Source organism: Physeter macrocephalus, chromosome 8, assembly GCF_002837175.3.
Source record: "Physeter macrocephalus isolate SW-GA chromosome 8, ASM283717v5, whole genome shotgun sequence".
NCBI lineage: Eukaryota > Metazoa > Chordata > Mammalia > Artiodactyla > Physeteridae > Physeter > Physeter macrocephalus.
The window spans coordinates 134,148,676-134,163,183 of NC_041221.1; the positions used below are offsets into that span (position 1 = coordinate 134,148,676).

General features: G+C 47.2%; 1 protein-coding gene across 1 annotated transcript in view; it reads right to left on the minus strand.

Moving 5' to 3' along the window:
* The window catches only part of KLHL3 (kelch like family member 3), a 69,671-nt gene extending 55,527 nt beyond the window's left edge, over positions 1-14,144 (minus strand). Inside the window, exons 1-2 of the mRNA XM_024122461.3 lie at positions 14,023-14,144; positions 4,973-5,135 (exon numbers count right to left, since the gene is read on the minus strand). Coding sequence (XP_023978229.1) covers positions 4,973-5,135; positions 14,023-14,139 — 280 coding nt within the window. The 5' untranslated portion in view covers positions 14,140-14,144. The remainder of the gene's footprint in view (positions 1-4,972; positions 5,136-14,022) is intronic.
* Between the last annotated feature and the right edge of the window lie 364 nt (positions 14,145-14,508).

Genomic DNA, 14,508 nt, shown 5'->3' on the forward strand with positions numbered 1-14,508 from the left:
ATGCAGGGGAACCGGGTTCGCGCCCCGGTCTGGGAGGATCCCACATGCCGCAGAGCGGCTGGGCCCGTGGGCCATGGCCACTGAGCCTGTGCGTCCGGAGCCTGTGCTCCGCAACGGGAGAGGCCGCAGCAGAGGGAGGCCCGCATACCACAAAAAAAAAAAAAAAAAAAATCTGGGGGCATAACCCTGAAGGGGAAACTGGACCCAGAGGAAGCAGAAGGGACTGCCACAGCAGGAAGAGAAAGGCCCATTCCAAACAGGACATCAAATAGGGTGGAAAGAAGTCGTGCTCCAGCCGGGCAGAGCCATGCTGTGTCCACCTTCGCCAGGGGTATGAAGACTTATCAGAAGGCCATCGTCGACCTTAAAAGTAGTTCCTCTTTTAGACAGCAATTTGGCAGTATCTTTTTTTAATGCTCAGTCTCTTTCAGCTACTTTATGCTACTAAGATGGTACCCTACAGGTACAAGCTCACTATTACTTACAAAGCAGCAAGTTTACTGCAAAATATTACATAAAATAATTCTTGCTAAAGCATTTTATGTGAAAGAAAAAAACTGGTAACATTAATGTTCATCAAGAGAGGACTAGTTATGGGGCTTCCCTGGTGGCGCAGTGGTTGAGAGTCCGCCTGCCGATGCTAGGGGACACGGGTTCGTGCCCCGGTCCGGGAAGATCCCACATGCCGCGGAGCGGTTGGGCCCGTGAGCCATGGCCACTGAGCCTGCGCGTCCGGAGCCTGTGCTCCGCCCCGGGAGAGGCCACAGCAGTGAGAGGCCCGCGTACCGCAAAAAAAAAAAAAAAAAAAAAAAAAAGAGAGGACTAGTTAAATAAATTGTAGTTCATTACAGTTCATCCCTATGATGCAGTAGACAAAATAGTAAGATGTAGCCATACACAAGGGTCTGCCAAGAACTCGAAGATATTGTACTACGTAAAAAAAAAAATTTTTTTAAGTGTAACGAGTACAGAGGCTTCTATTTGTGTAAGTTTAAAAGCGTAATATATACATATTTTGTAGGGATACCCAAGAGAGTCCCCTGCTCCCTTAAGAGGGGCTGGGAGAAGATCAGCTGAGCATTTTATACCTTGTGTCCTGTTTGAAACTTTTATCACAGGTACAAGTTGCTTTTATTGAATACATTCTCTAAAGTTTTAAAATAATGGTATAGAAATATGTCTGCTAACATGGAAAGTTGTTCAGAATATACTGCTAAGATTTTTTTAGGCTGGAAAACATACACGTGGAATGAAAAAGACTGGGAAAGCTATATACCAGGGTGCTGCCCGTGACTCCCTCTGGGTAGGATTGTGGTGCTTTTCCTGCTCTTTCTGCCTGTCGGCTGCTTCTGTAATAATCACAGGTGGTTTTGTATTAAGATAGCAATAACAATAGCAATAATAATAAAAACAGAAAAAGAAAGCTCATCTTAGAGAAGGAAGAGGAACAGAATTGAGGCACAGCTTTGGGCTATGGACAGGTGAAGGCAGAGGCCAGCTGGCCAGAGACTGGGGAAGAGAGGGAGGCAGGACATACCTCGCTGTGTATCTGCATACAGAGAAACCACAATCAGAAGCTCTGGAAATGGTCCTCCTCCCCCAAAGTGCACGCAGTCTGCAGCAGGGGCAGTGGTGGTGACCCGAGGAGTCCCATCTCTCCACCAGGTCCCAGCTCTGAGGCTCTCTTACTACAGACGGCGTGAGTGGCAGGGAGGCTCCAGAGCACGGCCCTGGGTGGCACCTACTTCTGCAGGGGGCTCTCCTCCCTGTCCCCCCGACCCACAAACCATCCTGGAAACAAGGCAGGATGAACTACCCCCATCAGAGAGAGAGAAGAAAACAAACAGGCCTAGGGCCACTCAGCTCCAAAGTGTTGGCTGGTGTGATCCCTGGTTCTGATCTGGAGGGTCTCATAGTCTGTGGGCTAAAATACCTCCTAACTCGAGGCATCGGGCCAGGGAAGCCTGTGACCGCAGGGGCTGACACTGACCCTTGTGTGTGACTCTGGCCAGTACCCACACCCCCACAGTTAAAATGGGACAAGGTGGCTGCTCTGTCTCAGCAGGCAGCAATGGCAGAGCCGCCAGGTTCCATCTCAAGTCAGGAGGTGCAAGATCAAAAACACAAAGCAGGCCCACAGCAGTGGGTGGGTGCGAGGGAGTGAGCACAGATAATCATTTTTTATTTCCTTCTCTAAGCACTGTACCGTGTGAAGTCTTACCTTCACACTGCTTCTTCTGTCTTCTCATCATGGTCTTATCAACCTCTGCGTTACCACACTACCTTAAAAATATGATTTTTATTTTCCCTGCTGCATACAGCTGACGGCTGCAAAGAAAACTATCCAGGAGCTGGTCCCAGGTCCACGGAAGGCCTGAAAGACAGGCAGAGGCTCTCAGCCCTAAGTCGCGCTGACCGAGACAGGGAAAGGAGGAGGGCTCACACGTGCAGTGAGGGGGCTGCCTCCACGTGCTCCTGGGGGGCAGCCTCCCAAGGCGGAAGAGAAGATATCCACGTCTCACTTCTCCACCCCAAGATGACTAAACACCCCACATCTAGCAGAGACAGCTGGCCGTCTGTCTACTCTGCCTGGTTGTTGGGATTTGGTAACTGCATGGCACAGACTTCGAGGCTCACACTTCCGATGGAAAATGCCAGCTCTATAGCCACCAACACTCCACAGTTACTGAGTCACAGAGCCACCCTACATCCAAACTGGGCCTGGAAGCCACAGAATGTAGCAGTTAAAAACATGGCTCTGGAGTAAACACTGTCTGGGTTTGAATCCTGTCTCTGTCTCTTCCAGATGACCCCAACAAATTACTTCACGCCTCTGTACCTTAGTTTCCTCAGCTGTTGTATGCATTAAATGCACATAAACTGCTTAGCCTAGGATGTGACCCAAAGTAGAGCTCAGTAAACGCTAGCTAAAAGTAATTCACCAGGACACTGAATACACACACCCACAATGCTGCAGAACCCAATCACCATGCCCAGATCAGGACCCAGGAGCACCAAGACCACGATATGTCCCCAACTGCATCCTCCCCACTCTCCCACAGGTGAGTCTCACCATCAGACAGTGAAAAGGGCAAAGGGAGAAAACACAGATTTTGAAAGTAGGGGAGAGCCAAGCCAGAAGAACCTGGCAGCCTTTGTTAAAGGTGGGGTTCGGTACACGGCCCAAACCTCAGGCGACCTTGTAAGCCAACTACAAAGGGATGTGATACCTGCTGTGTGCATGCAAGCACGTGCACTATATAGAAAGAGAGGGCTGGGGAGGGGAGACCAGGAAGAGAGACAGAGACCTTCGGGCGTCTAATCACTCTCCCTTTGCCACTGCACCAGCAGATGTCCACACGCTGACCTGGGCCTTGGCCAAGCTCTCAGCTCCTGGTGAAGCAAAGTCTGAACACATCCCTCAAGAAAGTGGCTGGACTAGCGACGGCTCCCTGAGAAGAGAAAGGAAGTGGGGTACAACGCTGGGAAAGGCAGTCACAGGAGGGACAGCAGAGAAACAGGAGAGTCAAGGATTAGGGCCAGGAAGAGTCAGAGGAATTCAGAACTGCGGTGACTGGGGAATGTCCTTCACAAAAATCATCATCATTGACATCATCCTAACAGCTGGTCCCGTTTGTGTCCTCAGAAACAGACCTCAGGAAGAAATGAGAGTCTGTGTAGGCTCCTGGGGTCTGGGGCTTGATGAGAACAAAAGAGGATGCTGAAGAAATGCTTGTTGACTTGTGGATCAAGGGGCTAACACAGCACAGGGAGCTGGCAGGTGGGCAGCCAGCAGGTCCTCAGTTAACTTGCAGACATTAGCTGGACATGAGACACAGAACAGACAGCAGCTATGCTGGTGTTTGTTTGGGCAGGGGGAAGAATGAGAGGCTTTACTGCAAGGGAAGGAGGTGGCCATGACTGAATCTATTGATTCATATGACCAGATCTGTTTCCTAGCTCACTCATGACCTTCGTCCTCAAGTTGAAATAAATACCAGCGAAGACTTCTTTCCAGCTAAACGTGGTGGGCCGAACATTCATGTTCATCACTACTCCCTCCGAAAACCCCATTAAAATAGCAAGATGACAAGCTCTAGCAGGGAGAACGTTGCCAAGAAAAATAAAATGGACTCAACAGATTATCTGATATACTGAGAAGACTGTTCAGTGTATCTGTCTTACAAGAGTTAGCGGTTGTAGCAGCCACTGTGTAAAAGAAAAAGCATTTTATTAACTGCCTTACTGAATAAAAAGTTTTCTGATAAAAAACTAATTATAACTTATCTCAGCTGTAGAAATGATGTTAGAAGAATAAAGAGAGGGGAACAGTGTATGTATATGAGGGGGACGTCTATGAAAGCACAATTATTCTCCTGTGAGAAGTCAACAGATAACATCTAAAACTAGTAAATCCAAAAATAGTGGTACAAACATTTTATTTAGGTAAATAGAGGTAAATATCAGAAAAAGCAGCTTTTAGCTAAATCAGCACATGTATTTTAATTCTTTTAGAATTGCAAGTGAGTGGCTCTAGAGAGCAAGACTTCATGTGGAAAAGCAGAGCAGGAAACTCTTACTTATCATTATAAGCCTTGCAATAGTATTTGACTTTTCAAATCGTGGTCATAGAACACATTGATCAAAATAGAAATTTTCCTAAATGACGAAGATTTACTTCAAGACCTAGCTCAAATTACTCTTCCCCCACGAAGTCTTCTCAGATCTCCTTCCTCTTCTCTCATGAAAATCACTGTCTGTACCATTCATCGGACAATTAATCACATTCCACTTGGCAATGAGCTGAACTCTTCTATTGTTAATTATCTTTCCACCTGTGTCTTGTCTCCCTGACTAAATTATAACTTTTTCATAGCAGAGCGCACTTCTCATCATCTTTGAGGAGTCCACCACAGACCAGGTTATTAAATCCACAAGCTCAGAGAGGTACAGCCACCCCGCTCCCCATTACCTGCATAAGCGTTGGCCTGCTGCAGGAGGTCGGTACAGGTGTGCACGTCTGCAAACGCGCGGATACCCAGGCAATTGGTGGGATGCAACTGAGATTGCAGGAAGTCACAGCAGTTCTGGCGAACATCCATGAGCTGCAGCAAGCTGGCTGCTGGGAGCAGCACCTGGAAGAGAAGGTGACATTCTGACTTGCAGGATCCCACCACCAGGGTCTCATCTCCTCAAAGCAGTGCTCTAATCAGACCACACCCAAGCTCAAGGTCTTTGCACGGCTCTCCACTACCTGCCCAAGTAAGTCCAAACTTCTCGGCCTAGACTTTGAGGCAAGCCCAGCCTTAGTCCCCACTACTCTCCACTTCATGGACCCTACGCACCAACAGACTCTCTGTCTCCCTACAGCCCAGCAGTGCCTCCCAGTGGCTAATGTGTATATGGATTCCCCTTGGGATCTTATTAACATGCAGATTCTGACTCAATAAGTTTGGGGTGGGGCCCAAGAGCCTCCATTTCGAATGAGTACCCAGGCTATGCTTGCAGCTGCTGGTCCATGAACCACACTTTGAGTAACAAGACCCTTATAGGCTGAGTGTTTGTGTCCCCTGCAAAACTTTATATGTTGAAGCCCTAACCCCAAATTTGGGCGGTATTTGGAGATAGGTTAAATGAGGTCAGAAGGGTGGGGCCCTAATCCAGCAGGGCTGGTACCCTTATAAGAAGAGAAATAGATACCAGAGTTCGTTCTCGTTCTCTCTCTCTCTCTCTCTCTCTCTCTCTCTCTCTCTCTACCGTGCAAGGACACAAGGAGAAGGTGGCCTTCTGCAAGCTAGTAAGAAAGCCCTCACCAGAAACTCAATCAGCTGGAACCTTGATCTTGTACTTCTAACACTGTGAGAAAATTAATTTCTGTTGTGTAAGCCATCCACTCTGTGGTATTTTGTTACAGCAGCCCAAGCTAAGACAAATTGGTCCTCCTACCTGGAGAATCACCAGGAGAATTTTTAAAATACTGATGCCTGGGTCTCACCCCCAAAGATTCAACTTAATAGGAATGGGATGTAGCCTGGACAGTGAGATATTGCTAAAGTTCCCCAGGTGCTTCTAATGTATAGCCAAGTTTGAGAACCACTGCCTTACAGCCTTTAGCTACTGTCTTCACTCAAAGGTCTTTATTAACTTGCTCACAAGCTCATTCACCATTTAATTACTGAGCACCTGTGGGCCAGCCTTTGTGATTCAGTGGTAGGTAAGCAAGAGAAATCAGACCCCTGAGTTTATAATCTACTGGAACAAGAGCATCATCCCCAAATCCATTGGGACTCAAACAGACACACTCTACTCTCCCATCCAACAGATAAATAATAAAGAACATTTCTGAGTACAGTCTCGGCAAAAGGAGAGCGAAGTTTCCTTTTAAAAGGTCATGAGACACATGAGTATTTATACTGTATCCTGGAAGACAGAAATAGTTCCTGCTCAGGTGTGTGTGCATGTGTTTTTCCTAAAAGCCAGGGAAGACTAGCTTGAACAGGCCAGATGGGTGCTCAGACTGTCAACCCTGGTCAAGCTCCCTAGGACTTTGCCACAGCTGCCGAAGCCTGCCCTCGGATCAAAAACCATGATCGTTGTCAGAGTCCTTCTTGACACCAGCTCTGCTACCCCTCCCTCCCCGACCCTGTGGGAGGGGTAGATGTTCTGAGAGTGACTTAACAAAAAGAAATTTAGAAAAAAAAAAAATCAGAGCAGAACTGTTTGGCTTGAGACTGCATCGCTCAGGGACCCCCAGCGTCCATTTCACCCCAAAACAACCCCCGTGTCCTGGGCCTGTGCTCTCAGCTGCCCCCCTGACTCTCAGGGAGAGTGTCTGGGCCAGCCAGACTCCAGGTATTCCCATCCACACGGGCTTGCCCAGGAAGACAAGGGCTGAAGATGCATTTGTTTCTTGACTCAGGGCACTACAAAAGTCTTTTTTTTTTTTTTTTTTTTGAGTGATTTAAATTCTGGAGGCTGGTTGTCTCCCAAAACAGCTCTGAGCCTCATCTCTAGCTCTCCTCACCTCCATGGGCTAAGGCCAAAATCTCTGCCCCACTGCCCATTCTTGGGCCTTGTCCCACCACTAGGGTCACCAGCCACCCAGGTTGGCCCCAGACCGAGGAGTTTCCCAGGACACAGGACTTTCAGTGCAAAAACTGGGGCAGTTATAGCCACCCTTCCTCATTCCTGCCCACACAGATGCCACCAAAAGCCTCCACTAACAGTGGTCCTGCTCCCAAGTTTAAAAGCCTGCTCTCAAAGGAAAGCTCTTCCTACCTGCAGGCTTAAACCTCTCCCTCACGATAGCCAAATTCTAGAAAACATCTCCTCTCTCCTTCCTCTGCCCTCTCTCTTCCACTACCCTATGTCCCCAGCAATACAGCAGTAAATTACCATCCTGTCCTTGGTATTTTCTGAACCACTGATTCATTCCAGAGAAGGAAAAAGATAAGATCACCCGTTCTGGAGACTTTGAGACCATAAGTGAACATAGCCAGGCTCCAAATCTGACCACCTGAACTCCAGCCCCACTAGACTGCCACGTCCCCACGGAGCAGCCATAAACTGGGAAACTCAATTAACCTGTGAGCTTGCTCAGCCCAGCCAAACAGATTCCAGGACCAGATTAGTCTCTCCCTGAGAGTTAAGTGGAGAACCATTAACCATTCTTGCTGAATACATACCAGGAAAGGAAAGTCGTGTTCCAAACCCCCAAATGACCTCCATGACACCCGCCCCGACCAGCACCAGCTATAAACCCTAGAGTTAGGGCCATAGGTTGACCAACCATCCTGGTTTGCTGAAACTTTGCCAGTTTTAGCACTCGAAGTCCTGTGTCCCAGGAGAGCCCTCACTCCTGGGCAAACTGGGGTGGTTGTTCACCCCAGAGACCAGAAACTTGTATCCAGTTACACTAAGAAACCCTGGTGGAGAGGAGTAATCCAATGCTGTCCAGCACACACCCTACTCGGCAGTGGCAAGCCCCCAAGGGTCAGGTGTGATTAGAGGCCGAAATGGACAGCAGCCCTTTAGGTCCGCAGAGAAGGAATTTCTGAGAGTCCAATCCGCCCCCAGATTGCATCCCCGCCAAGCCAAGATGCGATCACGCCAGGGACACACGTCCTCCGCTTCCTTGCCCTCTTCTTCCCCACAAAGACAGCCGCACAGTTTGGGGCTTAATTTTTCAAGCTCATGACAGCCATCCAAAGAAATGAAATAATAAATACTTTCTGAACACATTCCTTAGGTTATACTTTCAGTTTTTAGAACCTCCCTGGATAGAGCTACCCACACAGCTTTCAACTTCCCTACTGTTCACAAAACCCACTTAGCAGACAAAAATGATCAGGCTTTCCACCTCTCCACACACCCTCCCCCCATCCTCTTTGGGTCCACTTCTGCCCGAAAGCATTCCCAAGGTGACTTCCCAAAATGAGCGGGGCTGGTGGTTTCTCTAATCGCCCCTTCCCTCCCTCTCTTTGATCTTATGCTGCGATCCACTTGCTTCATACAGGAAGGCGTGAAGAAAAGCAAAGGGATTCAGAATGCTGAGAGGGTTTAGAGGCTGGAGAATGTATCACTGCTCAAATGCTGAGTCTCAGGGATAAACGGGGGCCTGGTCCAGTAGGGCTCTGGGGGCTGCACACAAGGCGAGTCAACACAAATCCCCAGAGGCTGCAAAAGAAAAGAGAGCGAAAAACGTCCAGGAGGTGGTCTTTGCTTCCCTCTCCCACAACAAGGGCTAAAAGAGGATTTCCTCTTCTCTTATCTCGCCTGCAACTCGACTCCCTCAAGTGGCAGCAGTAACAAGATTAGGAACAAGAGGCCAAGCTCAGGTCCTCAGCTTGGAAGCAAGACTGTCCTGGTGGAATCACTAGGGCCGTGCTGCTTGGCCCCTGGAAGGAGGTTGAGACCTGAGAAGGAGCAGTTGGCTGGAATCGCTGCAGGAAGAGAAGACGACTCTGGGTTAAAAGCTTTCAGCTTGCCTCTCGCCGTCTCAGCATTTTGGTTCTGGGAAAACAGGCCCTGGAATGACCCTCAGCAGAGAGTTTACAGGTTCCCCTCCAGCTTGCAAAAGGCTTCCCTCCATTTTTCACATGCAGGCGCTGTTTTGTTTTTTTCCTCTCCCTCGGATAACATGAAAACACAGCAGAGGATATCCCGTCACAGAGTTTGTTTCCTTTAACAAAAACAAAAGGAAATGCCCTGCCTCAGAATGCACCTACTCCTGGAATTTCAGAAAGGCAGGGCCATGCATAGAGGGACGGTACCAGCCAGAGGGCCAGGTGGCAAGCCTGCCCAGGGCCTCTGCCCACACCACACAGCAGGGGGTCTGCCTCTGCCAGCACCAGGCATGAGGCACAGAAATAGTGCTAAATAAAAATCTACTGAGAGAAAGAAGAAAGGGGGAGAGAGAGAGAGGGGGCGAGAGAGAGAGAGAGAGAGAGAGAGAGAGAGAGAGAGAGGTGTACAGATAGATGAACAGGAGAGCTAGCAAAACAGTACTGTGATTAAATGTGTCCTTAGAATATATTTTTAATTTTTTTATTCAAGTATAGTGTCACTTAGAATATTGACTTCTCCACTTACCAGCCATGTGACTAAAGGCAAATTACTTAACCTCTCTGTACCTCTGACTCCTCAACAGTAAAATGAAAATAATAGTACTGCCTTAAAGGCTTGTTGTTGGGCTCAAATGAGATAATACATTTAAAGCAGCTAACCCAGTGTTTGGTGCATAAGAATTCGTCAGTTAAACTGGTTTTTATTATTATTAATTATTACGAGCCGAAGTCAAGATTCTGATCATTGATTTAACATGAAACTCGAGTTGACCACATCAACAGGGCACAGTGAGCTGGAGAGAGCTGGATTCAAACCCCAACTCCACCACTTAACTACCTGTGTGACTGTGGGTACTACCCACTTAACCCCCTGGAGCATCAGTTCCTTCAACTGTAAGAGAAGAATCATAGTAGAACCTTCCAGTGGTGGTTACGATAATTAAATGAAATAATGCATGTGAAATAATCAACACATGCTTGGCTTACAATGAGCATCAATAAATAACAGTTACGACTTGTTACCTCCACCATAGGAGGGCAGCTCAGACTCTCCAAGGTATGTGTGGCTGGGAAGAGATTTAGGGCATCATCTCCCAGTCACTTAACCAAGCCCCAAGTCTCTGACCCTTGTTCCCCCAGGTGCCTCCATGCTCACCGCTTCAGTGCACCAAATCCTCAACACACACTGTCCTCACAGACAGCTTGTGAGCAACTCTCAGCAGGTACATCACAGCAGTAAGAAGCAACCACATTTTGATCTAAACTTTCTCTTCTCAACTTTTTTTGTTTTGTTTTCCCCCAAGGTCACCCCTGACCAAACCATAGTTTAAAGTGAGGGAGAAAAAGGAAAATAGTTCACATATCTGACTGATTCCAAACAATGCAGTTTCCTGAAGGTTCCACATTGTGCTTCTCAGGGGAGCCCCTGCACATGCAGCCCCCTCCCCATTCCCACATACAAATGAATGCAACAGGCCCCTCCAGGGGCTCACACGCCAGTAGGGACACAGACAAGTGGAAGAGGAGGCAGGCCTGACCTCCCAGACCTTCCTTCAAGACCCAGCACACACAACACTTCCTCAGTGAGGCCTGCCCTGACCATCCCCATCAAGGGGGTGATGACCATTGCCTGCTTCCTGGGTACCTCCACCCTGGCCCCTACCACACTGGAGGGCACGCATTTGCCTGGCCACCTGTCTCCACCTTCAGACCATGTGCTCCTTGACGAAAAAGCTTCTGTGTTCACAGTGCTCTCTGTGCCCATACTGTCTGTTGGCACAGGGTGGCACTCCTCTAAGTGCTTTATCTAAAGTAATTCATTTAACCCTCACGCCAACCCTATGAGGTTAAGTACGATTATTATGCCCATAATACAGAAAAGAATACTGAGGCACAGAGAGGTTAAGTACCTTCTTGGGGTCACACGGCTAGAAAATGGTGGAGTCAAGGTTTGAAGGCAGACAGTCTAACTCACGACCACCCAACAGAATGAGTACTATTATGATTCCTGTTTTACAGATGAGAAAACCGATCCTTGAGGCAGGATGTCAGGGGGGGTATCAGAGAAGCTCTAGTAGGAAGGAAGCAGAACAAACGAGAGGCTGGCAGAGTAAGAGTCTTCTCTGATCAGAGGTCACTGAGTCCCATGCCCTCACTTTACAGTCAGGAGACTGACCCCCTGCAGTGGGAAAAGGCAAGAATAGGAGTACTGTGTGAATGAACGTCAAAGCTGAGGCCTGGACCCAGGTCTCCATTCAGACTTGATTCCTGCCTCATCTTTAGTTCTGCATGCCCTCTGAAGCTGCATGTCTTCACGCTGGCTCCCTCCCCACAACCCCTACAAAGTAGTTTCTAAAAGTAATGGTGATGCCATTTTTTCCAGAGTCCTCCGATTACGCTATCTGTTGCTACCTGCCTTAAGGTAACTGGTGCTGTAGAGACCACCACTGGGTTAGACCAAAGCTGCAAAGATAAATACCCAGCCAGGCAAAAAGGATCCAGAATGGAACATCTTCTAACTATCTAAGCTTATAAACACTTTGTACTTTACAGGGAAAAATAAGGTTATTAAATAAACACATGTAGAAAAGGGAGAAAAAATCTGGTTCCAATTATGCAATTCTACAATCTCCCCTAAACAGTGTTTTAAGTTTGTTTGTTTTTGTTTTTTGTTTTAGTGACCGAAAACAACAAACAAATTTATTTTCTTACATCTGGAAGTCAGAAGTCCCAAATGGGTTTCACCAGGCTAAAATCAAGGTGTCAGCAGAGGTGAGTTCCTTCTGGAGGTTCTGAGGGAGAATACGTTTCCTTGCCCTTCAGGTTTCTACAGGCACCCACATTCTTCGGCTCATGGCCTCCCAGAAACATCAAACTGAATCCTTGCCAGGTCACATCGCTCTAGTTCTCTCATTCCACCTCCCTCTTCAATTTAAATACCCCTAACTATTACACTGAGCCCACCTGGATAATCCAAGCTAATCTCCCATCACATGTTCAGCTGATTAGCAACATTAATTCCATCTGCAATATTAATTCCTCTTTGACATTCAACCTAACATATTCACAAAATTCCAGGGGTTAGGACACGAACATCTTTGGGGGCTACTATTCTGCCTACCACACTGCATGATAATGAGTTACTGATATACCCTAATGCAAGATTTTTTAAAATTATTTACCCCTGCATATTTTTAGGTTGACATCTAGCATTTTTCATTAGAGTTGAAAGGATGTAATTTCTGGCATTTTGTAAGTCTCAATATTTATATCAGTCTCAAAAGTACCTAAATGAATTTAAATGTCATGGTGATTTGAAATCACTATCACCCATTAAAAAAATTTTTTCCATACATGCCCTATACATATTTTATACTAAATTACTTTGCACTTACTGTTACTGCCCAAAAGTCATTCAGCTGTTTAAATTCCGCTGCTAGACCTAGTATGTAACCATGACCTCGCCCACTCCACTCTGGATGGGAAAGACCAGAAATAATGGAATGGCTATGTATTTTACTGTGTATAAAATAAACCTCAATTTTAAAAGGGCAGGGGAGGATTATACCAGATCACTGTAGAAACTATGCCACCCAAAAGTCTGTCTAGGGGCCAGAGACAAAAGCAGTCTGTACCTTGGGGCAGGCTCTACAGGCCCAAATGCAGGGTGCCTCAGACCCTCAGCCTGCCTGTGCCCTGACACCCCCATCAGAGTACCCTTCACCACACCAAGCTAACTTCCACTCATCCTGCAGTCCTCAGCTCAAATCTTATCTCTTGAAAGAGCCCTTCCTAGATTCCCTCCTTCATCCAAATTGTTTCTTTCCTTCAAAGGACTTATCACAATTTGTGCATAAACATTACTTGCGTGCTTATTTGATGAGTGTCCGTCTTCACCCCTAGACCACAAATTCCATGAAAGCAGACAATGGAATGACCTCTGCTCACTGGTACAAACACAGTGCCCAATAAAGTGTCTGGCATGTAAGAGGCACTCAAACATCTGGGCCAAATGGAATCAATACACGATTATCAATTCGGCCTCCCAAATACCTCAATCCTAGAAAAGGGGATGGTGTTCTGGATAAGGGAAATAGGTATTTTGGTCATCAGAGAGGTATCGGCCTATTCACCTAAATAAGGTGAAATTCTGCTTTTAAAAAAAAAAAGAAGGAAGAAAAAACCTCCATATCCCATACAATTTCCATTACTTTAATTAAATAGTAAAATCCTTAATGACAAGAAATAGTGTATCCTGCATCTGTGTTTGGCCTGGTGATTCATAGGGTTCCAGCGTGGGCCACACCCTCAACCATCTTCCCTTCTGAAGCATGACGCTGATGTCTCACATCCCCACAGTAAAGATCCACACCTTTGGGTGAAGCAGAGTCTTCGCTGGCTCCTCTTTCAAGGCTCCAGATGGCTTGGGATGAGGGCGGGGAGGTGAAAGGAGGAAAAGGCACAGACAACATGTCTCGGAGCAACATGCCCCTACTGACACTCAAGCCTGGTGCTTGGCACCTCCACAGGCTCAGAGGCATTTCTCTGATGAACAGTGAGACAAGAAAAACTTTTAACAACCTCACAAGCCAATACTCAAAATTCCTGAGATGAGATAATGACTGGGGAGAAGAGGGGTCACCCAGGCTTCTAATTCTTCCTTCACCAACACTTTAAGCCAGCATGAGTTAAAGACTTTCTGCTCTGGAGCCCAAGCTCATTCAGAGGGATTTTGGCCTAGTGGTTAAGAACATGGGTCCCATGGTCAGGCAGGCAGGAGTTTGAGGGTCGTTCACCCTGGCCATGTGACCCAGGGCAAGTCACCTACTCTCTCTGGAGCTTCAGATTCCTCTCCAGTTACCAACTGAGTTGTTGTGAGGGTTAAATGAAATGATGATGTAAAACAGTGGGCCCTGAATATACAATACACTGAGCCATTAGTTGGAGCTGAGTTTACCTGGACATTCTCTTCAGTCACCTCAATCTCGGCCGTATAGATGTAGTCAATCAGCTTACTCAGGGTCTGCCCATCCACATCCTTGATTTCTATCTTCTTGGCTTTACTCTCAGACATGTCACCTACAGTTCAAAACAAAAACAAAATGGACATGAATTAGGTGCCTAGGGTGTGCTTAACTTTCACATGGCCTCCTGCCCTGTCCTGGCAACATAAAAGCACTGTCTGTGCTCCTGGAGGCAGCAGAAGGGCTCAGGCACAGAGGAAGACAGACCAGCTGACAACAAGGTCACAACAACTCTGGGTCTGTGATCATCCACAAACCCAATTTCAAGCATTCCTCACTCTATCTGTTGCCCATTTCCACTCTGAAGGCAAATCTATACGTGATAAAGCATTCAACTAAGTTACTACAAACTTGTACACGGGGGCCAGGGAAAGTGAACGAGATATGCACCTGTCCTCAAGAAGGAGCACCTGTTCTAG